Here is a 24,956-nt window from a genome sequence, read left to right on the forward strand (position 1 = left end):
TGATAGTTTTTTTTTTTAATATTGACTAGAAAATATTTTCCTCCAGATGATCTCAGTTATCGCTGGCTTCTAAATGAGTTCCCAATATTCATTGCTTTGGACAAACGACGATTTGTGTCACAGACGAATGGCAATCTCTACATTGCAAATGTGGAAGCATCAGATAAGGGCAATTATTCGTGTTTTGTGTCCAGCCCTTCAATAACAAAGAGTGTATTCAGTAAATTTATTCCACTTATTCCACAGTCTGATCGTAAGTATTTATTGGAAATACTATGCACATGCAGTGTTCTGTTTGTATTTTCATTTTGCTCATTCTTAACTACTTTCAGCTCTGTGAGGAGAATTATATGGCAAGTTGTAATGGTTACAGCACAATGTTATTTAGTTTTCCAGATACAGAGGTCCAAATCATTCCCGTCCACAATGAAAACCCTGTGAAGGAAATCTCCCCAGATTCATTCACAAATTTCCTTTCATATCATTGAGAACAGAGTTCTCATCCCTGGAGTCCCCATCTCTTTTATGTGATAAGCCCCTGTACTCATCCCAAAATCTTTAATATCTTTTCTGATCTTGGCATTGGTTCAAAGCAGCATGACTGTAGCACATGTAGAAGTTGATAAATGGCTTCAGGACTTAATTGTTTTTCCCAGGAAATCCCCCATGAAAATGGAAAATCCTTTTTCCCTGCTGAAATTTCCTATCCAACAGTGGCCCAAAGGCTTTATGTCTCATGGCCAATCGCCTAAGACACCTATGTGGCTTTGTTTTACTAGATTATTGTCCGCAATTTCTTCATGAAAACTGCATGTATTCCAAATGGTAACCAAGTTCCCTTTTGCCACTGCAGACTGACAGTCACTAGAGTCTCATAAAAGATTTCAGTGACCCTTTTATCTGTTAAATTTCCCCTATTACAGTGAAGAACTGTGATTGAATTTGGGTAATTACAAATCAGTGATTTTTGTCTGAATTTTCCATGGCCAATACTCACACTGAGATCTTCATCTAGAACTGCAAGAGGAGTCCTGCAGGGAGCACCAGTAGGTAGATTTGATTACATTTGCATCCCTGTGCCCTCATTAAGCTGTAGATTTGCTGACTTTAGCTCCTTCATACCCTTACTAAGATAATATTGAACTTAAATTCACAATAATTCAAAATATTCCATCCAGTAAAAGAATCTGTGGATAATAGAGACAGGCTTTTGTCTACCCACACACACAGTACATCATCACACTTCAAATGCAAGTAAATGAGTTTATGTTAAAGCATTGTGCTGTAAAAAATGTTAGGCATTTCTGTCCAGAGAAAGATAACTGGTTGGTGGGTAAAACAATTCTGCCTTACTATTAAAAATTCAGTGCTAAATCAAACTTTGTGGATGGCCAGGCTATTTATTCACTGTAAAGAAGAATTTTGTCTGGAATTTTAAGAATGGTTTTCTTGAATTGTGGAATTTTTAATAGCTGTATTCCTTTCTGCTCTACCTTTTCTGAGAATCTCTTTTTTCATGTTAGGTGCAAAAGTATATCCTGCTGATATCAAGGTGAAGTTCAAGGACACATATGCTCTCCTGGGGCAAAACGTGACGCTGGAGTGTTTTGCTCTTGGGAAGTAAGTGTATTTTAAAGTTATTGTGGAGCACTGTTAGCTTTCATATTTCAGGCAATGAAAATACATGTTTCATCATCAAACACTTGCTTGTAGTCTGAATTTAACAGCCAGTTCTTGAACATGCTGATTTGTACTTCACTGTACTTTTCAAGTCCGGTTCCTGAACTCAGATGGAGTAAATACCTTGAACCCATGCCAGCCACTGCTGAGATAAGCATGTCTGGTGCAGTTCTTAAGATCTTCAATATTCAGTATGAAGATGAAGGACTTTATGAGTGTGAAGCTGAAAACTATAAAGGAAAAGATAAACATCAAGCAAGAGTTTACGTACAAGGTAGGTAGAACAATTTTATTCTTCATGGTCTATGTTACTTTTACTAATGTTGGAAGTATCTGTGTTCTCACACTTGATGTCAGTGCTGACTCATTGCATCAACCTGACACACAAGTTAATATTCCATATTTTCTTCTCATAAAAACCAGGTTGAAGTTATTTTGAGGCTATATGGTAAGACAAAAACATCATCACTTCATTCTTTCTTGTGCTGGTGCATTGCTGAGTTATCATCATTACTTTGTGTGACCTCTGAAGTATCATGGAAAAAGCAGTGGAATTATAGATTGTAATGCTAATTAAATATGTATCTGCTTATTTACAAGGCATCATGTTTTTTTATTTTTCAGCCTCTCCGGAGTGGGTAGAACATATCAATGACACAGAGAAGGATATAGGCAGTGACCTATATTGGCCTTGCGTAGCTACGGGCAAGCCTATTCCAACAATTAGATGGTTGAAAAATGGTGCCTCGGTAAGTATATTGCCATAGTTAATGCAGGATTGATTGGTTAGCCAATAGAAATGATTTTTTGAAGCATGCATGATTAAAATGATTAAGAAAATTAATTATAAGAATACAAATATTTGCTGATTCCACTTGCATTTGGGACTAAAATCTATTTTTTGAAGTTTTATCTCAAACTTTTCTTCAGTTTCTTCAGGGTATTTAATATTCAGCTCTGAATTATGAACTTGCCTTTTCACCACGTTTGGGGGGTGGTTATCCTTTTTTCTCCAGACCTTTATAAGCAAATGCTATTTTCTTCTTGCTGGATTAAAACTGTCTATCAGCTTCTCTCTAAAAACAATCCTTTTTACCACATTAAACATGAGTGTGTCTAAAAATGTAAGAAAAAAAGGAGTCAGTAGAAACAAGAGAAGAAAGAATGATGATGTTTTAAAAGATCAGTTGTGTTCCTATATCATGTACGTTTTCATATTTTTTCTACCCACAGAATATTGTAAAATTCCATTATTTTAGGTGATGTGAAGTTTAAATGAGTACCATTTGATAATTTAAGCTTATTGCATTGGATATTTTGTTTCAACAAAGCAGATTTTCTGCCCAGACATTTGATCAACATCTTTAATATCCATTGCCTATACTGTATGATGAGGCTTAAGGGAGCGGAAGAGGGCACAATGTAATACTGCATCTCTTGAGCTGTGGTGACACTGATCTTGGCAAGCGAACAAAAAAAGACAATGAAGCAGCATTGTTTTGGTTCTGTATCTTAAGAAAAATGTGGGAGGTTGGAGGGAGAACAGTGGTATCGCCATCTGCCACATTGAGATGGCTTAAGCCAGAAAAAGCAATGCTGTTTTCTGGATTCTGTAGTTATTACAAACAAGTAATTTAGCAAGTAAATTGCTTGATGGTCCCCACTGAACTTGACTTTCACTGACAATATCTGCATACTGGACTGTAGAAAGCAGCGTGTAATTCTCCTGTATTAAGAAGATTGTGCTCTCTGTTAATATTATGAGCTGATTTCAAAATGGAAAATGGCAAAAATGCTTAAATTGCCTTGAGAATATAGCTTGTTTCTAAATCAGATAATTTTTAATTAGGTATTTCACTTAGCACAAAACAAAGATTTCTTGTAGAAAATCTGATTTAAATGTTTTTCATTAAAACAGTACAGGAAATATGATTCTTTTAATCTATTCTTTTTTTTTCAGATAAATAGTATTCTTTTAATCTTCCACTACTCCGTGCACTCCAGTTGACTCATATACAAAATTAAAGCTTTTCAGCTTCATTTTCACAAGAAAACAGAATTTATTAACATGATCTTTCAAAAACTGATTGGCATCCATTTGTAATTTACAAAATACCTCACCACACTTTGTGCATTTTTATGCACAAAGATTTTAGAAATAGTTCACGTACTACACTTTGATTTACTAAATTTTCTTTTTATATTAAAACAAAGTAATAGAAAATAGTTTAACCTACATTCCAGAAGAATCTTCTGAAAAACTGCCTCATTGGGACTTCCCTTGACCTTTTACGGTTGTAAAACAAGGTGGATACAATATAACGTAATAAACACTGAGCATGGTGAAACAAGGCTTATGTGCATAAAATGAATTTAATTTCTTATTCTTATTTCTGAATCAGTAGTACTTGCATTGGTATGGTAACCATAGACTGAAGAATAGATGTGTCTAGTGCTACTCAGCTATGGATTTTCCAGAAAAATATCAATTGACGCTGAATCTTTCTTTAAAAAAAGACGGTTAACACATTGTCACAAAGACTGAATTGTGACATGGATAAAATAAAATCTCATCAGTGCCTGAATGTTGGGTGGGGGACTCTCTTCTAAACACTGTCACTAAAAAAAATATGAAGAAACGGGGATGGGTGTGAATTCTTCAGCATACGTAGTCTATATGACTACCTTGTTGTTTTATTGATTCTGTGTTTCAGTTCCGGAAAGGTGAACTCAGAATGCAAGGTCTGACCTTTGATGATGCCGGCATGTACCAATGTATAGCAGAAAACACACACGGAATTATTTATGCAAATGCTGAACTGAAGATTGTGGGTCAGTGGGATTATTTGTTCTATTTGCTGTTTCAGGCTTGGGTAAGATAGCAGTCATATTTGCAAGCATTGTTTGGTAACAGAGTCCTGCGAGGATAAAGCTAAGAACCCTCACTGCATCTAGGTGAGATGGGGTTTATTTGAGCTCCCTAGCTGGGCTTTGGCAACAACTTGAAGAATCAAGTTACTAATTTATGGGGAATGTTTGCTGTATTATTTCTGATGTTTGCTTGCTGCTGTTACCCCCCAGAGGAACTGGTAGTGCAGAAATTGTATGAAGCGCGTAGAGTTGCTGTCTGCCCTCTCAAGCTTCCCAAACTGGTTGAGAAGTGTTTTCTCTTTTGCTGACCTGTGCTCACTCCTCCATGGGGCAAAATCTGCCCATTTAGAAACCATGTTGTCAGTCAGCAGGCCTTTGAAGGCCTCTTCCATCTCCACTTTGCTTTTGCCTTCTACAACCCATTACGATCAGCTGCAGTGTTTGTGTGCAATATAGCTGTCCCCTTTGATGTCTAAATATAGAAATTAATCCTTTGTGTTTTCCTGAGGAGCACACTGTTGAAAGTTTGCCTTTCAGATCCAGAGTGCTGAGGCTTAAAACAGTTTCTGACGTTTTTACTGATGTCATTAGAGCAGGTGTACTGGCTGTATGACATGGCTTTCCTAGATTTCCCTACAGTAGTATCTCTGGGTTCTTTCCATCTCACCCTTGCCTTCAGACTTTCCCAAGAGCCAAACTGTTCTTGACTTCCCCAACCCATTGCACAACAACACTTCATCCTTCACTGTTCTTCCGTTACTATGTACTCACTACCAGCCTGGATTACCCAGAAATGAGAACTTTTTGCATGCACATTTTCAAAATTCAGTGTTGGTAAAATGTGGATATTCATCAGAGTTTTTTCTCTGTACTGCTGTAATTAACTAATAGCCCTCTTTCCTCGAGCTGTGCACACACATGCTGGCGTGATTAATAATGATGGTATGCCAAGATGCAAAATAATTAAAAGCTTTTTTTTAATTATTATTTGGTTACAAATAAAGAGAAAATTGGGAAGCAAAGGTGTGACCTCAGATACGTAAGTGTGGTGCTTGCTAGTCACATCTCATTAATCTTGTACATCTGAGAGTGCACCTAAGGCCAGTTGGCCAGAGAACTACAAAGAGGAAGAAGGGCACAACCTTAAAGTTGCTAAAGGGGGGTTAAAACCACTGAAAAGTAAACCCAATTATTATTTGAAAGTATGATCAAGTGAGCAACTTTTTACAGAACTTGGGCTCTAGGAATCTAAATTTTATTAGGACTGATCAAAAGGCCTTTGAAAGGGAGGAACTTTCTATTGATTTCTGGGGACTTTGATCTTGTTAGATTAAACTTAGATGGAGGCTCAGAAATCAACAGAAAGAAACCTCTGGTGTAACACAGCATAGGACTACATAATGATTTCTTCTGCTGCTTTTAGGTCACCATCTACTTCTCGCCACTTCCCTATATCATTAATATTTTTCTCACTGGTCTGAATAATGGACACTTGTATAAAATTTGTAGTTCTGTCGTCTACCTTCATGTTGCAAACCAATTGTATTCTGCAGAAAAATCACTAACAGGAGTACTTGTGTTAATTTTTGCTTTCAGCTTCTCCTCCTACTTTTGAACTGAACCCTATGAAGAAGAAAATCCTAGCAGCTAAAGGGGGCCGTGTAATCATTGAATGCAAGCCTAAAGCTGCTCCTAAGCCAAAATTCTCCTGGAGCAAAGGAACAGAATTGCTTGTAAATGGGAGCCGGTTAGTATTGGCTGTTAGTGGACACTGTGAATCTTAAAAATTCTGCCTTATGTTTCTATTTATCCTGTAGGCTAGTTCTCACTTCTACAGATTTCAGGGGCAGGAGAATGTGTAATTTCAGGAAAATGATATGTTGCTAGCAGCATGGCTCCAAATAGCTGTGAGGGTATTCAACTTTAACCAGTCTGGTGCTGTTTGCAATTCAAAATTGAATTGGATCACAAGACTGTAAGAAAAATACTTGAGTGACTACAAACTAATGAAAGTGCTCTCTCTTGCTCCAGCAATGTGAGGCATCTAATTACGACACAATCTATTTAAATATTTTTTACTATAGGAGCATTTGTAAATGCAGTAGTGAGATGAGAGCTTCCAAGAGATGTTTGTGGTTTGTCCTTTCGCTTACTACAATTCTACGGAAAATATTGCTTTCTAATACAAAAACCTAATTTCTTCTGATGTATTTTTTGCACTTTCAATAGCATACGTATCTGGGATGACGGGAGCCTGGAAATTATCAATATCACAAAGCTGGATGAAGGTCGCTATACCTGTTTTGCAGAAAATAACCGTGGAAAAGCTAATAGCACTGGTGTTCTAGAAATGACAGGTAAACCTCTAAATTGCATTATTTGTTTCATATAGAATCCAAAATCACTAATTTTTGTTTCAGCATTGCACTACTTTTGCAAGACATTTTATATCTTTTCTGTCTAATTTAATTGCTTGTTAAACAATGAATTGATGCTTTGAAAGCATATTGCTCAGTAGAAAGCGGGTATGTTTGCACCAGTTCTGAGACTGTATCTCAATTTTCAGGGTTGATTTTTCTGTAAGAGGTTATTAAATCTGATTCATTAAATGGACACATTTTAATGCATTCATTCAATTTGGTACCTTAGTGCTCAGGCTAAGATGTGATTCTGGGGCCATGACTCAAACGGAGAAATGGGACTTTCATAGACCTTCCTTAGTTTTTCTTTTCTTTTTTTTTGGTGGGGTAAGCAAGTTTGAGAAAGCACTGTAGTTAAAGAAACCTCCATTACATGCGTGAGATAGGGGCATATAACCATATGATTGCATTACTAAATTCCCTTCCTTTATGGGGATTAGGGTTTACTGATTGAGTACTGATATCCTTAATTGTGTATTTCAAATCTGATGTCAAATAAATAAATAGCTGTAGAACACAAACGGGAAAGATGAAATTCACGAACAACTATGTTTATCAAGTATCACTGATTGTAGGAGAGTCGTTTATCAAACACATTTTTCAATGTCTGTTCCAGAAATTGTGCTGGATGTGACAGCTGATGCCGCAATATTGATGTACTAATATAAGAATTAATCTGTAGCATTGGATCATATGAAAGCATTTTTCTGGCTGATTTATACCAAATTTATTGTACCAAATGAATTGTAAGACTTTATTTTGATTAATCATATTCGGTTAATGTTTGCAGTTACTTTTTATCGTCTTCTGCAGATTTATATGTCTTAATATTACCCTCAGGCATTTCATTATTTTGAAAGGTTATGTAAATAGATATCCAGCCCCTTAATAATTGCATCATACCTTCTAAAATCAGGAAGAACATTTGCATACTAAATGCGCACAGTGAAACACTTAAACCATATATTTATAAACCTTATAAACTAGGTATAAAGAATTTTAAAATTTTGGAGAATTCTCCTTTGATTCATCTAAAAAGGAAAACCAAAAGACTAAGACATCTCCCTCGCATCACAGCAGAAACAGAAGGGTCAGATGACATAGTTCAAAATGATTTTCACATTGTGGACAATGATGAGGGTTGACAAAGAATGCTTTGAAAATGGTATTCCCAAGCACATTGTGTGGCCCATAAAACTTCTCAGACATTGCGCATGACTACAGGAAATTAAAAAGTTAAATCTGAAGCTGACAGGCACTATAAAGTGTGACGTTTTTTCCCACACACTGTTTGTTCACTGCCACTGGACCACTCTTTCGGCAACTTCTTGCTGACTGGTAGAGTACTTTATGTAAACATTTAGAAAATCACCGATGGTAGAACCAGATGCTGAACATACAGGCACAACAATAGAATGGAGCAGGTATCCTACGTGTAGTAGGATAGTAGGATAGTAGCCAGTAGTTGTGCCGTTCTCATAGTCCCAGTATTAAGCAGGTTTTAGGTTACTAGAGTAGGATCCAGAGGAAGGTTTCTCTCCAGGGCAGATGGACAAGAAATGTTGGCTTTATTGAAGACTTTTTGCTGTTCTGTGTGTGGTGGTGTCTAGTGTGCTCCTTGGAGCATGCTAAACCCTAGGTCTTAACTAGTACAAATAACTTTTCTTATGGCTATCGTCTTCCAGGTTTTGGCACTCTGCTCCCACTCCTATATTGGTGGGAAAGATATTATGTGTCATGGCATAAGGAAGATATTGTGTGGCTTTTTGTTTTATGATAATATTTTAAAGAAAAGGAGGAGGTCTCGGTGATCCAGTGAATCCCTTCCAGAACCATATTGCTAATTTGCCATATGAGTTTGATGCATATACCAAGATCTCTAGCAAGTATGATGAGATCTCTGACTTTTTTTGTTTCTCTAATAACAAGAGGCATTTCTGGGGGCTATACAGGTTTCTTCCGCTTGTTGTATTATTTTCTCTTCCTTTCCACACATAGCTATTTGCATGGTTTGTTATGCATCCATTATATTGTTTCTCAGTAGATAAATTAAGATCTCAGTCCCTGCAGTGCTTGAATGGAAATCTGACTTGGCCTGACAACTGAGCAGAACTTTCCATTTGTTAAAGAGACAGGTTTTAAAACATAAGAAATATTATAATTAAAAAGCAATGCAACACAAGTCACATAAGATTCATCATCTGTCTTCTTTCTACCTGAGATGCAGTCAATGAATAAAAATAGCTTTACGTAGTCAGTAATGTGATTCAGAGACTGAAACATAGCCATTTTCAAAGGACAGCTAAACAGAAGTTAGGCATTTCATTGTAAAAGGTTTCCTTTGTTCTCTTTAGTTTGGTCCTTTGAAATGTAGCTGTATGAATAACATGTAAATTAGAGCTCGAGGGAGCAGTTTAATGTATAATCAGTTATGGAGCTGAGCTTACATTTGGATAAACATTTATTTATTGGAATTTCCCATGTTTGCTGTTAACTTCACAGAAGCTACAAGGATTACTTTAGCTCCGTTGAATGTTGATGTCACCGTTGGAGAGAATGCTACCATGCAGTGCATTGCATCCCATGATCCCACATTAGACCTGACGTTTATTTGGTCTCTAAATGGCTTTGTAATAGATTTTGAGAAAGAGCACGAACATTATGAAAGGAATGTTATGGTAAGATACTATAGATCCTTATTTAATACATGAAAGCCCAGTTTTCTTTATTGTGAAAAGCTGTCTTTTCTGTTTTACTTTTTCTGTTGTGTTGGTTCAGGTCTAGAAAAATGCAGTAGGCTAAGAACATAAAATAAAATTACAATTTAGACGCCTTACAGACATGTAGACACTTGCAGGTAGATATCTGAAATCAGATATCTAAATTGACGTAAGTATTTTGGTACCTCAGTTAAATCCCACTCTGATAAATAGTGAAAATAGCTGGTAAGTAGGTAGCCTGATCATAAACAGGGTGCAAATTATCTTGAAAAAGTGTGCATGTGCATTCACTTTTACTTACCCATGTTTTTCTCATCAACATTTCTGGAATTTGGCACAAGACCGAGCCAGATGGTGGGTAGGAGTCAAACAGTCTGTAAACACTGAGCAAGAAGAGTTTGCGTGAAGGCTAAACAAGTTAATACAAAGACACGCATTTTGGCACATGGAAAGAGGAATCATAGATCTTTCATGTTTGCGTGTATGGTTATCTTTTCACAGTCTTCTATCAGGCTTATTCAAAATTAATATCTCAAGTAGAAATCCCTTCTGGTTATGTCTGATCACATGCTAATTTACCTAATATTCAACAACAACCTCAGAGTGGTTGCCCACATGTATATATATTTATTCTATTTTTCTGGGTTTAAGTGATACACAGATCCTCAAATTTAGATACTTTTTTTTTGTGCTCCCAAGAGGAACTGCAGATGTGGAGAGAAAAGGTTGCTAGTGGTGCCTGTAGTGTCCGGGAATGCCAGGGGCCGTGTTCAGTTTCAGCTCCGTGTTCAAAACGATGTACCATGTAACAGTGCCTCCTGCAGAGTTTTTCTCCTAAGCTGGCAATATTATTTGATTTTCTGTGGACCAAGAGATTCTTTTTCAATGTCTGTTTATCTCCGTGTAAGAAGATGTTTCACCGTAACTATTCTAGTCTAATTTGGAAACAACCAGTCCTTTGAGGAGTCAAGAGCTGCCTCAGCCTGCTCATTTGCTGAGTTGTAATCATTCCTAAAAAGTCACACTGCTCTCTTTCAGTGAGAGAACAAGCCCTTGTCCAACAGGCCAGTAGAAGTATGCTAAGATCAGCTGAAAAACATTGAAACCCAAAGAGATAAACCCCTTTTCTGCAATAAACCTCCCAAAAGTCTATGTCCAAACTTAATAGAAGGGTACTGTATTTTGTATTGCCTCAGGAATTACAAAATATGTAGATCTACACTAATACGCTAGCATCATTCAAAACATTTCCTGCATGTGACTATTAAGACATGCTTTTCATAGGTTTATATTTATGCTTCAGTACTAATCAGTGCATAAGAGTACCTTGAAAAGCTTGAATCACCTCCTAGTGGCATTAGTTTCTCCTTAGATAAAGGCTGGAATGAATCTTGAATGTCAGTCAAAATAAGAGCTTAAGGAGTAATGCCCCGTTAAATGTATTCCTTGTAAAAGAGCAACTAAAACCACTCTGGTTTTGTCAAATTTTATTTAGTTGATTGCATTTAGCTACCTGACAGAAGTCACACAAAGAAATTGTGTTCCATGAAACAGAAAAGCGGGCTGAAAGTGTTGATGAATCCGTGATTTTGGTGTGGAAGGAAGGTAAAAATGCCTTTACCAGAGGACTTCCTAATGCAAGACCATGTAATGCAAGAGAAAGGAACCTGAACTTTCTCCATCTGTTGGTCATATGTTGAACAAAAGTTTTTATACCATTGACATGCTTTTTGGGGTTTCCTCTTAATAATGAAAATAGAAGGAAATTGGATTTTTTTTCTCTTTTCAGAGAAAGTAATTCTGAAATGTAATCCCAATTATAGGGCACTTTCTGGCAAAGCACTTCAAGTGAAAAAAATTGGGGCCAAATAAGGACCTCAGCAAGTGTGTAAGCTGTAATTCTCTGTGAAGATGGACTTAATATGTAGGTTCCCAGCTACCTGTTTGGTATTCCAGATAGCCAGTGCTCCTGGATCTTTTGCTCCCAAATTCTTATTAGCTCCATGATATTTTAGACACTTTATTGAAGTGCTTGATTTAAAAAACAAATGAGCCTAGCTTTTGTAGGCTAGCTTGGTCTCTACAGACTTTCTATGGTCTGCAGAGAGAGAGAAGAGATAGTTCACTTCATGAGGGTGTTGAATCTTGTGCCAGAAGATTTCCTCTTTCAGTAGATTACAGAGATGGATACTCCGTAGGATGCAGAAGTACTTGATCAATACTGGTAGAAATTATTTTATCAGGGGCAGCTTCTTGTTTTGCATTCCTAAGCCTTATTTCTGGGTTTTCAAATGCAAAGCAAGTGCAGATAATCTCTGTTCCTCTTGCACAGGCAGATCAGTCTTCATCACTCAGGACAGAGGGGACAGTAGAATTTTGTTTGAAGTTATCTGGAATTGTGATTTTTAGCTATTTGGAGATTCAGCACTTAAGTAATAACAAATGCAGAATTTTTAACAAATTCAACTAATCCAATACAAAGATTTATATAGGGCATAATTAAAAGGAATATGCACTTTCAGTATTTCTGCTTCATTCATATATTACTGTATTCTTACATTAAGGGTTTTTTTCCTTCCTGTGTGAGCGAAGGGATTTTCTCCTGCCTACCGCTTCCGTCTCTGGCAGTTCTCAGCTCAAGTCACTGGGCGGCAGGTTTGCTCAGGCTTTCTCGGATGCAAAGGCGGGAGCTGTTGAGCATTTGACAGCAGTAGCCCTAACTGCTGGGCTTTAAGCAGTGGATTGCCATGCTGCCACCCAACGCCTCGTAAACATAGAAGAAAAAAATATTCCATCATGAATATTAAAATTACTGGATATGTGATGCATGCTCTCTGTGCTATAATTTCCTATTGATGAAGGATCCTCATCTGTCTTCGTGATAATATCACTATTAATTTATGTGACAATGCAGATCAACATGCTGAAACTTGATACAGCCACAGTATTTCAGTTCTCAAAATAATACTAATATTGTTGTCACATACACATAATGGAATGCTAATGAAATTCATGTAAATACCTGCATAAGGCTTCTTTCTTTAAATGGAAGCTTTGGTATCTCCATCATTTGCTGAAGGCAGAACTAATTTGCATTACATCAGTACTAAGACTCATTTATCACAAGAACATTTGTCAGTGCTGTTTTGATTTCCTATGACAGTGATATTTAAAATTAAATATAGATATATTAATTGGTTAGCTTTCAAAAAGTCAAATGGAGTCTTTGAAATCTTACTATTAAATTGATTGCTTTTGACTTTAAGTATGGTTGTTCCTCTGATTATTTGATTGAGGAACTAAAAATTAACACATCCTTTCAAGTCCCATAGAGATATAGCACTTCAAGTAATCTGGAAAACTCTAGCGTTTGGTCATTTGTTATTTATGGATCTGCATTTTGTCATGTATATTTAAAGATTGAAAAGCTTACTTTTAATATATATTTTAATAATGTACACTATCTAAATACATATATTCTTTTAAGTTTATTATAAAAAATTGTCTTTAATATGTGAAGGTGTATAACTATTTTTTGCACTTTTGAAGCTACATTAATCCATTTCTATGGAAAGTCAGGAAGAGGAACTCCATAATTTAACTGATTCAAGTCAGAAACTTGTACATACACTTAGGAAGAGTTCAAAAGTAGGCTGTAATATTCTTAGTCACATATAGACATGGGTACATTTTGAAATACTTTCCATACCATCAATATTCCTGTGTTTGCTACATTGTTTATTAGTTGTCTTAAAAAGTATCAGTGAACCTGAAACCCTGATAGCTCTCTTACCATTTTATCTTTAATAAATTAAGTTAATGTTCTGGAACTTGGACTGCTTGCAAATAACTTTATTTTATAAGAATTAAAAGAAAGATGAACAATAAGGCCAGACAATAAGTTTTGCCATAGAGCAAACTTGTTGTTTGCTCATGTTTTCACATATTAGCAGTGAGATTTTCAAAAGAACATAAGGAAAAACCGTATTTGAGTACCTGAGATGCTTTCACACCTACCAAAATGCAGGTCTGTATCACCCTATCATGTAATATCTGGATCATTTAAAGTACCTTAAAGTGGTTTGTAAGTTCTGTTCTTGGCATCTAGTGTGTTTTTTACATCCCACAGAAGGTACTGTCCTTATTTTCACAGCAGATAGCTTCAAGGCTTCATGCTGCTTTGTGATCATAATTTATCAAAAAAAGCATTCCGTGGAGCCTCACTAGAGATGTTGAGTTCCCCTCTCCTTTGTCAAAACAATATAAAGCCAGCAAAAAAACAGAATTCCAAAATGGTGCAAAACTGGAGTAACCAAGACTATTGACAAGAGAAACTTGCAACTCTTTGCTTTTTTTTTTTTTTTAAGATAAACAATATTTTTTTTTTAAATTGACAGAATTTTTGAGTTCTCTTAAATTTTTTTGCATGTCAAAGGTTCGTGGTTTCTATTGTTTTGCACTTGAGTTTCATTATGAAATTTACATCTTGCATTTAAAAAATATTGAAAAGTAGAAAGCCATCGTTCTGTTCCTATTGTAAAAAGAGAATAATCAAAGGTGTGTGCCCCCAAAACCCTCTGCTGGAGTTCTCAGTGATAGGGTTAAGACAATTAATGGTTTGAAGCATCTGACATATGAGGAGAGCTCAGGGGAGCTGGGATTATTTAGCCTCCAGAAGAGAAAGCTCAGGAGGATCTTGTCAAAATGTGTAAATACCTGGTGAGAGGAAACTAAGAAAAACAAAGCCAGACTTTTCTCATTAGCACCCAGTGAACGGACAAGAGGTGATGGGCAGCAACTGAAAAAGAGGGAATTCCAATCAAACATATGGAAAGGTGGTCAGGCATTGGAACAGGTTGTCTAGAGAGGCTATGGAGTCTCCATCCATCAAGTTATTCAAAATATTTGGACTGAAGAAGTCCCTGAGCAACCTGTTCCCGTCAACCCTGCTTTCAGCAGGGAAGTTGGACAAGACACATCCAGAGATCCCTTATGACTTCAACTATGGTGTCATTCTGTGATGGTTTAATATAGTTGTGTAAAAAATACGGTTAAATGAAGTGTATCAAAGATGGTATTGAGTGTTGAAAGCAGATAGCAGCAGTATTTTGCTCAACCAATACATTTATATGCTGGTGCGCAGTTGTTTGTCTAATGGGATATCAGCACCTTTCACCACAAGCAGAAGCTCCGGTGTTTGAAATAAGAAGTTAGGGTATTGGCCCAAAGCTTGATACCAGCAAGAATGAGGTCATTTTATGAAGTGTGTCATGGAACGTTATGCTTTGTTCTTTCTGATTTCCGTCAAAATTTTAACACTCTGAGAACTGGCAAATAATTTAATTTTAATATTTAGGATTTTTTTGCCTTACCACCAGCTTTAATGGTGGATTTTTTTTTTTACAGAATTGATAGGGAATCTTTCCCGGCTAGTTCACAGGACGAGAAAGGTGTCGTTACTGATGCTGGACATTTCACAGCATTGCACCCAACTAAAAAGCTCTAACAGAATGAGGAGCATTGTTCAAGATGGTGCTGATACACCTCAGTGTCATGACTGCTACTGAGCAGGAATTAAGACCTGCTGAATCCACAGTGTGCTTTCCAGTGTTCATAGGTTCAGGGACATGACACAAAGGCAACCAAACATGTTCAGCACAGAACTTGTAGGGCTCGTAGCTCAGGCTCTATTCAGCTTTGAAGTCACTTCTGAATCCAAGCTGTCTGTGTATAACTTGTTCTGGTGTCCCTGCAACCATCAATAACCTTCAATAGTGTGGACCTCACTGTATTTTCAAAAGCTTTTTTTTCCTTATGCAAATATTATTCATCTTACTTTATCCCTCTCCAAAGTACAGAAAGCTTTGCAGTCTTCTAGGACCACATTCGTAATATTCTGGAGATGCATGGCCAGACAGTTACTTTACATTTAAGTAAATGACACGTGGAAGGGCCTTTTTCTTCGCTTTGACTGTGAAAGCTGGTTAGTTCAGATACCAAAATCCACACTACAGATGTCTAAAATAGGTGAGATGAATTCTAGATTGGAGATGACATTTGCTAAAACGTAAAGTTCTCCAAAACAGCTGTTTTTGTAGACCACAGAGAGTAAGTTGAAATATAAAAATCCTATCAGAGGAGTATAGTTTAATACCGGCTTGGTTTTTGTGAATTATTACAATTTGCTGTTCCTTGGCTGGACGTGGTAGACAAAGGTGTTCTACTGCATGCTTCTGCTTCAACATATTACTGAGTAGACGATTTTATTGTATAAATTCTCTTGTTGCACATTCCAGTTTTCTGCAGCAGAAAAGATACGACGAGTGTAATTTTAATTTTTCTTCACTGCTTCCCCTAGTAATCCTCCTTGCAGAGTGTGGAGCCTAGCTACAGCTTTATGACAGGAAATCAATAGGAACTTCAGGAGAACTGAAGAATTAGAGAAAAATGTTTAGATGGGAAAGCTCAGTTACTCCCTGACAAGGAAGAAGCAGCTGTGTGATTGGGAAGAAGAGGCTGCATATGGATTGGAACAAAACCTGGGAGGCAGCGTCATAGTGAGCTCATTCAGTACGATTTGTTGATTATATTGAGGGGGCAGGTGATCGTTCATGAAGCATGGCCAACCAAATCAGCTGAGCTACTGCTTTCTCTGAAAAACAGTCTCAGGACTCTCCAAAGGCACTGTCTCAATACATTGCTTTCAGTGCCTTGATGTATTCGGGAGATGCTTTTGACATGATTTAGTTGGAAGACACATATTATGGCTAGGTTTGGGGTAAAATTTAGAGGCTAGGGCCTAATAGTAATGTAGCGAGCATGGAATGAGATGGATGGAGTCAGTGGTTAAGAACAAGGAGGGGAAGGAAAGCAGAAGACAGTGCTGAGGGTGAAGCCAATGAGCAGTTAGCTCTGACAGAAGCCTTTGAGGAAACCTATTATTAATCCACAGTGCTATTTCCAGCACAAAGAAATGTAATCCATTTAGAGGATCATGATATGCCAACTTCTGTGCTAGAATTAAGAAAATACACTGCAAAATCAGTTGACTGTAACTTTATGTGCTTGTAAGACTTCAAAAACTACCAAAATCCACGTACCATCCCTAGTTAGGTAGCAGGAGCTGAGAAAGCCAGGAGTGAGCACTACTCAGAGAAATGCGGTTTGCAGTGTATTGTGAATTTTCATCATCAGGCATGAAGTTGTGAGCCATGAGTATGTGAACATGTACCTAGGCTTTTTCTGCTGTTGGAAATGAAACAACAGGGCATATTACCACAGGGATGCTGGTACAAAGCACAGTGTCCTCAGGCATTCTCAGCAGTATGCTGAATGGGGAAGAATAATATATTTGTTGGAAATATTTCCCAGTCCGCATTTCAGGGGTAGAATTAGCACTGTACTTCCTTTACATATAAATATAGTTCACTGAAGGAAGAGATTCTTTAGTGGGAATGACTCTGTCATCATTATCCTGCTGGGTTTTTTATTTGCCTGTAACTTTCATGCCAGCCATGGCTTACAAGCGGAGTGAGATAAACTCTCCTGTGAATAAGATTGAGACAATAGAGCTGCACTGGCGGTGTTGTCCCCGTGTCATCTCTGATCTCAATATCAGGAAAACAGCTATAATCACATTTATATTAACATTCGTCAACAGATATTGGATTACCTGTTCTACTTCTATCTACCACATAGCAGATCCTCTACTGGTAGGAACAAAACAAATCACATGAACTCACTTAAAGTTAATTTTAGGTACAGGTAATAGAAAAAGATGTTTTAATTCATTGCTTGCTTTGGAAAAGCTGATCTCATCACCACTGTGTATTAAACACCTCTGAAGCTCAGATGTCTAATTTTTTAACCTAAATTAAAAAAAAAAAAAGACCGTCTGCTTACCAGGTTCTTCTATTTCTGCCAAGTTAATTTTATTATTACAATGGGCTTCTTAGCTTCATACTAACCTAAGTTCCTTTATTGCCTCTGAGGTTCCAACAGAATCGGATACTGCTTTCAGTCAAAAGACTAGATTTCTGTAAATGATTTTTGACACACAGGGGCACATTCTGATGTCTTTCTGTAATCCAGTGCACTGGCAAAGGTGATAGTCAAAAGAGAACAGTGAATCTCAGAAATAGGTCATACAATGCTATTTTTGACATCACTATTAAAACATAAATATAGGGCTCATATGATGAAAGTCTGCTTGAAACTTGGTAAATAACTGAGTGGTGAACCACAGATACCCTTGGAACATCCCTCAGTACTGCTATCACTATTTCCAGTATATGATTCAGTTTTCTCTGAGTTAAGGAAGGCATTTTTAAACTTAGCCAAGCTGAGGTTTTTTAATGAAAACATACAGTGCGTTCATATCTAATTTGTGGACAGAATTTGCTGATGCCCATGCTCTTTATTTGCTTTGTAAGCTCTTCTTTTACCACTAAGAACTTAGGCTTCTTCTGAGGTATGGAAAGCCTCATCACCAGCTGCATAAAACCTTGCTCCAGGAGAGCTTCTGAACCAACAGGACACAATACCATATCTATCGGTTGTTGATTTTTAAATTACGTTACATTTTCCCATCTGTTTTTCATCATTTAGATTTTAAGACCGAGTTCCAATATGGGGAAATTAATGTTAAAGCAAGTACATGGGCACACCATTAGTAAATATAATAAAGTATTTTAATTAAAGTGCTAACATAGGAATTAATGAATACTAAGACTATTAGGAATTTGTGATCATTTGTTATTGAAGTAATAATACGATTATGAGAATTCTAAGCTTATGCAGTTTTTCTAAACCTTATTGCTTTGCCCAACCTTTGCTTATGTTTATTTGCAAATCAAAGTGCAAGCAATGATTCACAGGCAGTGTCGTTCTTTCTAGGATGACATTTAGTGTTAATAAACTAAAGGTTTATACACAGCGGTCAAATAGAGAACTATTTTCTCTTTTATTAAAACCAAAACCAGTAAGAACAAAATGAAAAAAAAAAAAAAAAAAACAACAAACAACCCAGGAACTGAAAACTCAAGGAGTTTGAACTTCTGCAGCTTCTTTGTCGTAATTTTTGGAAGGCGGAGGAGCAGGTCGCTGCCCTCTCTCCTCCCACAGAAATACTGACAGTCCCACTGATTTTTCTTCCTGAAAACTGTTGACAGCATTGCATAGCCCACTCTAGACACAAAAGGCTTATGTCAGGCAGCCAGCCAGTGATTGCTTATGCAGTAATCCCCACAGGTTTTCAAAGGATGCTGTCCTCGAAGGCAGTGTCCCTGGAGTTCTCATGAATAAAATGGGGTGGGCACCTGCACAGAGATGCCACTGTCCCAGACTCACCTCATCTCTGTATCGTGCTTGCACTTTGGCAAATGAAATTAAAAGCCCTGTCACATTAGTCTTGAGTGAAAAGTGTGAAAATATATATATGTACATGTGGACATAGTTTAATAATAACTAAAAGGGAAATGGTCAGAAATATATCAAGAATATTGGATTGTTAACTGATCCAGCTAATCTGTTTGATCATTGTTAACAGCACTTGGGTCACTCAAAAATTGAAAAGGTACAGTGTAACCTGCATTTCTCTCTGACCCTATGAGGCAAACAGCTGAAGTATTGATAGCCAGAATTAAGCAATTTCTTTCATCCTTTATCCAATCAACAGTTTACCTCAGTAATTTCTTAAAAATGTGGATTCTTATGTTGGACAAAAAGAATTGGTATTAACAGATTTCAGTTTGTGCTGAAATTTTATGCCAGCAGAATCTGAAGCTGGCATCCAAAATCATCACTGTAGTTTGGAAAGGAAAAGGATAGTTTTATCTGGCTATTTTAATCTCCCCTAAATATAGATTCTAAACTGGCATTCTGGTTTCAGAACATTTGGAAAAGATTTAACCTTTTTTTTCCCCCCCTCCTTCTCTATTGGGAAACATAAACTGGATGACATAGCTTTATTTCATTGCTTCAGACTGTCTAAATGCAGAGACACTAATGACAGCCCATAATATTTGAGTTGTATTGAAGGTCTTTGCTGTTCCCTCGAACTTTCGTTGATGATGACACTAGTTCTTATACCTAAATATTCAGCAGTCTGAATTCCTTTTGCTCCTGCATGTGAAGGTCTCAGGATTGCAGTGAGTTCTCTCAGTGTTTGTTTTTTTTAAGAAAATTGCATTTCTGAACAATCTGCAGTGAGTTAGCAAATATGAATGTTGCCCCTTTCAGTATAGTGTGATATAAATCCATCTGTTAATATTTTGTAACATTTTGACTTCCATGAAAGGAATCAGATATATTTTGGAGAGAACGTTGCATTTTTTTCTGAAATATCTTTAAGACTAACACATGTATAACCCTATGATTTACCCTTGTAATCTTTTTCTGGAATAAACTGCAGGGTAGATAAGCAAAAGACTTTAAGCGTTTTATTTTTAAACATTTGTATAAATATCTTTCTTAACATAAAATGTGTTTTTCATTAAGAATAGCTGTGGGGTATATAGCAGCCTCTCTTCCTCTCCTTGTTTTACAGGTGCACATCGAGTTACTCAGTGGGTTCACAGAAGTGTCGTAGGACAAAGTACTTTATTGAATTTGCCTACCTGTACAACCACAGGTAGTGGACCTTATAGCCATCTAAAAACAGAGTTATATATTTTCCCAGTAGTCTAGCATTGGTGAAGAGTGTTGAGGAAGGATTAGGGTCTGCGATGATGATGGTGATGATGGTACGAGCCTCGCTGAACGGCAAATTGCTTCCCTGCAGGTCCTGCTGCCGTTTGCCAGGGGGGAATAGCATGGCTGGCAGAGCAGGGGCCTCACCAGCAAGGTCCCCGTCCCGCAGGGACCTATGGAGGGGAGCAGGGCAGGTCTGGTGGTGTCAGCCAGGGATGGCTGAGCAGGTCCCTGGTGAGGAGGCCGGGTGGTGGTCGGGCAAGTCAGGACCAGTGGGACCCATGGCCAGCTGGGCTGTGCCATGGCAGGGCTGAAAGGCAGCATCTCAGCTCTGGCCTTGCTGAGAGCATCTCAGCTCTGGCCCTGGCGGAGGCCCCAGTGCTGCGCTGGTCTGTGTGGCCCCCAGAAAGGGGCTGCCCTGGGCTGGTCTGTCTTGGAGCTGGCCAGGAGTCCCGGCAGTCCGGCCTCCCTCCATGGGGGTTATGGTCACTGCCATCCTCCTGTCCATCGCCAACACCGCTGGGCAGAGCAGGGATTGGCCTTTCCTCTGAGGAGCTCTGAACCGTGTTCAACATTATTGTTTCTTCACAGTCGCTGCATTTTAGCATCTCTTTGGTGCATCTTCATTTAGGCTGTGATAAAAGCGTCTGTACTGTTTTAGGCTTGTAAAGGAAGAGGCAAACAGTATCCTGCACTGTTAGTAGGACTCCATGAGATTTTATCATACAAACAGACATAAAAAACCAAATAATGGTATGGAGGAATCCTCTGACTGCTCTTTACGAAAAAAATCTTGACTAAATTTAATCTTCGGATATGGGCTTCAAATAGTAAAAGGGCAGTGTTGGCTTATGAAAAATACGTTTACTGAGAACTTTGTTTTTTTCATGTCTGGTAAAGAGCAGCATCTCTTCAGGAAACACGGGACATTTTCAACAGCTGTCATATAAACCAGGTGTATCTTTGAGGGTGGTCCACGTTCAAAGTAAGCGCTTGCTCTTTGGAAATAGCAACCACTGTATATCAGTTGGAAAGGATGTGTAGGTAGGTATCACATGGCCGTACAGGCATGTTTACCGGCTTCACTAAGTGCTATTTTTCTAACAGATTAAATCCAACGGAGAGCTGCTCATTAAAAATGTTCAGCTGCGGCACGCAGGGAGGTACACCTGCACTGCTCAGACAATCGTTGACAACTCCTCGGCTTCAGCTGACCTTGTGGTGAGAGGTAAGGTTTGCCAGGTAAAATACAGATGTGGCTGGTTTTCACCTAGACAAGCAAAGTGTTTTGGGTTGTTTAGAATATGTTATTTCTTGTCAAGAAATGACAGCAATTAAAATGAGAAGTGCATGAACATGCAAAATCCTTAAAGTCTACTCAGGGTCCTGATTCAATTCCAGACACTTACAGGTCTAACTGAGAATGCATTTTCCTGAAAAGCAATAAAGATCTTTTTATTATGGGTATTTTCCTTATGTTAAAGTAATTTTTAGACAGTTTAATTTGGTGTTCATTAATAAAAATAGATGTTAATAATCATTTTGATGTATCCACTGTATAACATTTTTAAGAAGCCACTTCTCATAAAGCTTTATGGATTAAACTATTGTGTATAATACTAGGCCTACATTAAAAGGTTTCCTAGTTTTCATGTGACAGAAACCAGGATGTTTGGGGTTAAGGCTGTCACTCCATTGTTAACTGATTCATGTCTGTTAAGTGTTACTTAGGTCTCAAAACACTATGCTTGCTCATACAGTACGTATCCTACAAGATCTCTTACAATGCATAGTTTCAATAACGGGAGTTAATTCATGTCCTTTGGGCATTTTACTCTGTTTTGTGCTTCCAGGTATAACATGTTCTGAAGTGCTAACGCTCTGTCATGCTGACAATTCAAAGCAGATGCTTGGGGCCACATTGCTGTCATATTTTGCCCCACGTTCCAGTTATACTACAGAGCTGTATAGCAGCTGAAGTATAGCTTGTGCCTTGATTCTAAATTTCTGTCGTTTGAGGATGTTGTGGACTTGAATCTTTCTGTATTTAATTTTCACTGGGTAGTAACAGCCAGTGAAATGTCATCAGTTTTGGATGAAATGTCAAAGCAAGTAGGATAAGTAGTGAAACTGCAGAATACATTTGCAAAGAAAAAGAGAAGGGTCTGTTCATGTGCCTTAGTATTATGTAAGCAATTCCTTTTAAAAATAAAAAAAAGAGACAAGGTGTCTTATTAAGCTTCTGATTCTCCTTCCAACCCAGTAATTACAATTAGAATCATTGCTCTGAGGTTATGTTGAGGAAGAAATTAGCATTCATTTTATGCTCAACATTCAGGTTTTAATATGATGAACACAGTTCTGATTAGTCCTGAAGAATTCTCACTACCATTTTTGTCAGTGGAAGACTCAGCATCTTGCAGGGTCAAGGTTAAATATCTGATGAAATATGAGAAAGGTGACATTATAGTTTCAATGCATTGGTAGGAGGAGGCAACAGCAAAGTATGAAACACAGAGCGAGGTTCCAGCACATCTCATCAATGAAGCAGTAAAGGATATGACCCAGCAATGTGCGCTTGCAGTCCAGAAAGCCAACCCTATCCTGAGCTGCATCAAAAGAAGCGTGGCCAGCAGGTCGAGGGAGGTGGTTTTGCCCCTCTACTCTACTCTTGTGAAACCCCGGCTGGAGTACTGTGTCCACCTCTGGAGCCCCAGACATAAGAAGAACATGGACCTATTGGAGCAAGTCCAGAGGAGGGCCGCAAAGATGATCAGAGGGCTGGAGCACCTCTGCTGTAAGGACAGGCTGAGAGAGTTGGGGTTGTTAGGCCTGGAGAAGAGAAGGCTCCAGGGACACCTTATAGTGACCTTCCAGTACTTAAAGGGGGCCTACAGGAAAGATAGAGAGGGTCTTTTTATCAGGCCACGTAGTGACAGGATGATGGGGGAATGGCTTTAAACTGGAAGAGGGTAGATTTAGATTAGATATCAGGAAGAAATTCTTTACTATGAGGCTGGTGAGACACTGGATCTGGCTGCCCAGAGAAGTTGTGGGTGCCCCATCCCTGGAGGTGTTCAATGCCAGGCTGGATGGGGCTTTGAGCAACCTTGTCTAGTGGGAGGTTTTCCTGCCTATGGCAGGAGGCTTGGAACTTGGTGATCTTCAAGGTCCCTTCCCACCAAAACCATTCTATAATACTATGATTCTACGATTCTATAGCCACTGTTCATGCAGCACATGAAGATATTTTGTTTGTCCACAAAACAATTTCACAGTTCATATGGATTGTCCTATGTGATCTTAGAGTATTAAAAGTGCTGTTGTATTCAGAATTGCTAGTGATACTAGTACACTGAAGACTGTCACACCCCTGAGTGCACTAACAGGTCTTAATGGCCCTGACCAGCCTCACTCAGGACACACACCCATGCAACTGCCCTTAGGCCCAGGAGCCCCATTAGGCTCAACCCTGGACCTTCAGCTCTGACTGGAACTGTGTTACAGACATGCTTGCTTCCAGCTCTGTCTCTGGCCCTGCCTCCTGGATGGGCCTCAGACCTATACTGTAGGTAGCTTGTCTCCTGGATAGACTGCTTGGATATATGCAGTAGTTTGTCACCTGGATCCACCTGATTCATTGTTTGTGGTACCTAGGACTGCCATATCAGTACCCAGCTCTGCCCACTGTACTTAAACCCTGTGGGACTGTGCCCCATTGTTGAAGGAACAACCAGCCCTGGGATTACTCGTGAGTCCTGGCTCAGCTTTCCTGAGGGAGCAGCTGGCCCTTGGTGTTTCCTGACACATACCATTTTCAGAAACTTTGACAATGAATTGAGAATCTGTAAGAGATATCTCCTGAAGAATGAAGGAACGAAAGCTCTTGGGACTTAGGAACATTTCCATAGCTTCCTGCTTGAGGGTTTCTGAAGTGAACAGTCTTGCAGGATAGTGGGTCTAAGGCCTTATCTACCTGAGTCCTTGGGCTGGGCTAGCAAATATGTGTGTTACCAGGGTGGACTAACAATCCTCATCTTAAAAATCAGCTCTTAGCAACAACTTCTATTTTATGCATCCTCTGTGAGGAGTAAGAGGCCGTTTCCACATGCAGTGATGTATTTAGTCCTTACCTTGAAAGGAAGGTCCGAGGACAGCTAATCAGTAGATTAGTTTTCGATGCCAAGATTTGAATTTTAATAGAAGTTGGTTACGAGCAGTCCTGTAGTCAACTGATGTACATTTTGCCAAGGATACTAGATGGGAACTATTCTTGGATCTTAGCAGAAAAAACAATCAGCAATTTGATTGTCAAAGTCATAGGCCATAGTCCAATGGATGGTGCAGAGCGGTCACACTTATTTCTTTTTAAGCAATGGCATATATATTATTTGAGGAACCAGTCTAAATTTGAATAATTTTGGAGTCAGGAATGGAATTACTTGCTTGCTAGAAGGATAAATTGATCGAAACAGAGGAACAATAATATATGGCAGTATATTTGTTTGATTCAGTTAATTTCATTTGGTTCCTTTTTCTCAGATTTATGGAGAAAATAAACAGCTCATGAGCTGAA

The 24,956-nt window shown here is 38.2% G+C and overlaps 1 protein-coding gene across 1 annotated transcript in view; it reads left to right on the top strand.

The window, feature by feature from the left end:
• CNTN1 (contactin 1) overlaps window positions 1–24,956 on the top strand; it is a gene marked incomplete at both ends in the record, with an annotated part of 155,708 nt that overhangs the window by 83,974 nt on the left and 46,778 nt on the right. Inside the window, 9 exon segments of the mRNA XM_082498616.1 lie at window positions 47–253; window positions 1,524–1,620; window positions 1,773–1,954; window positions 2,305–2,429; window positions 4,395–4,512; window positions 6,148–6,298; window positions 6,781–6,908; window positions 9,474–9,649; window positions 21,488–21,608. Coding sequence (XP_082354742.1) covers window positions 47–253; window positions 1,524–1,620; window positions 1,773–1,954; window positions 2,305–2,429; window positions 4,395–4,512; window positions 6,148–6,298; window positions 6,781–6,908; window positions 9,474–9,649; window positions 21,488–21,608 — 1,305 coding nt within the window.

Source organism: Vanellus vanellus (assembly GCF_965231255.1).
Source record: "Vanellus vanellus genome assembly, chromosome: 1".
Taxonomy (NCBI): Eukaryota; Metazoa; Chordata; class Aves; order Charadriiformes; family Charadriidae; genus Vanellus; species Vanellus vanellus.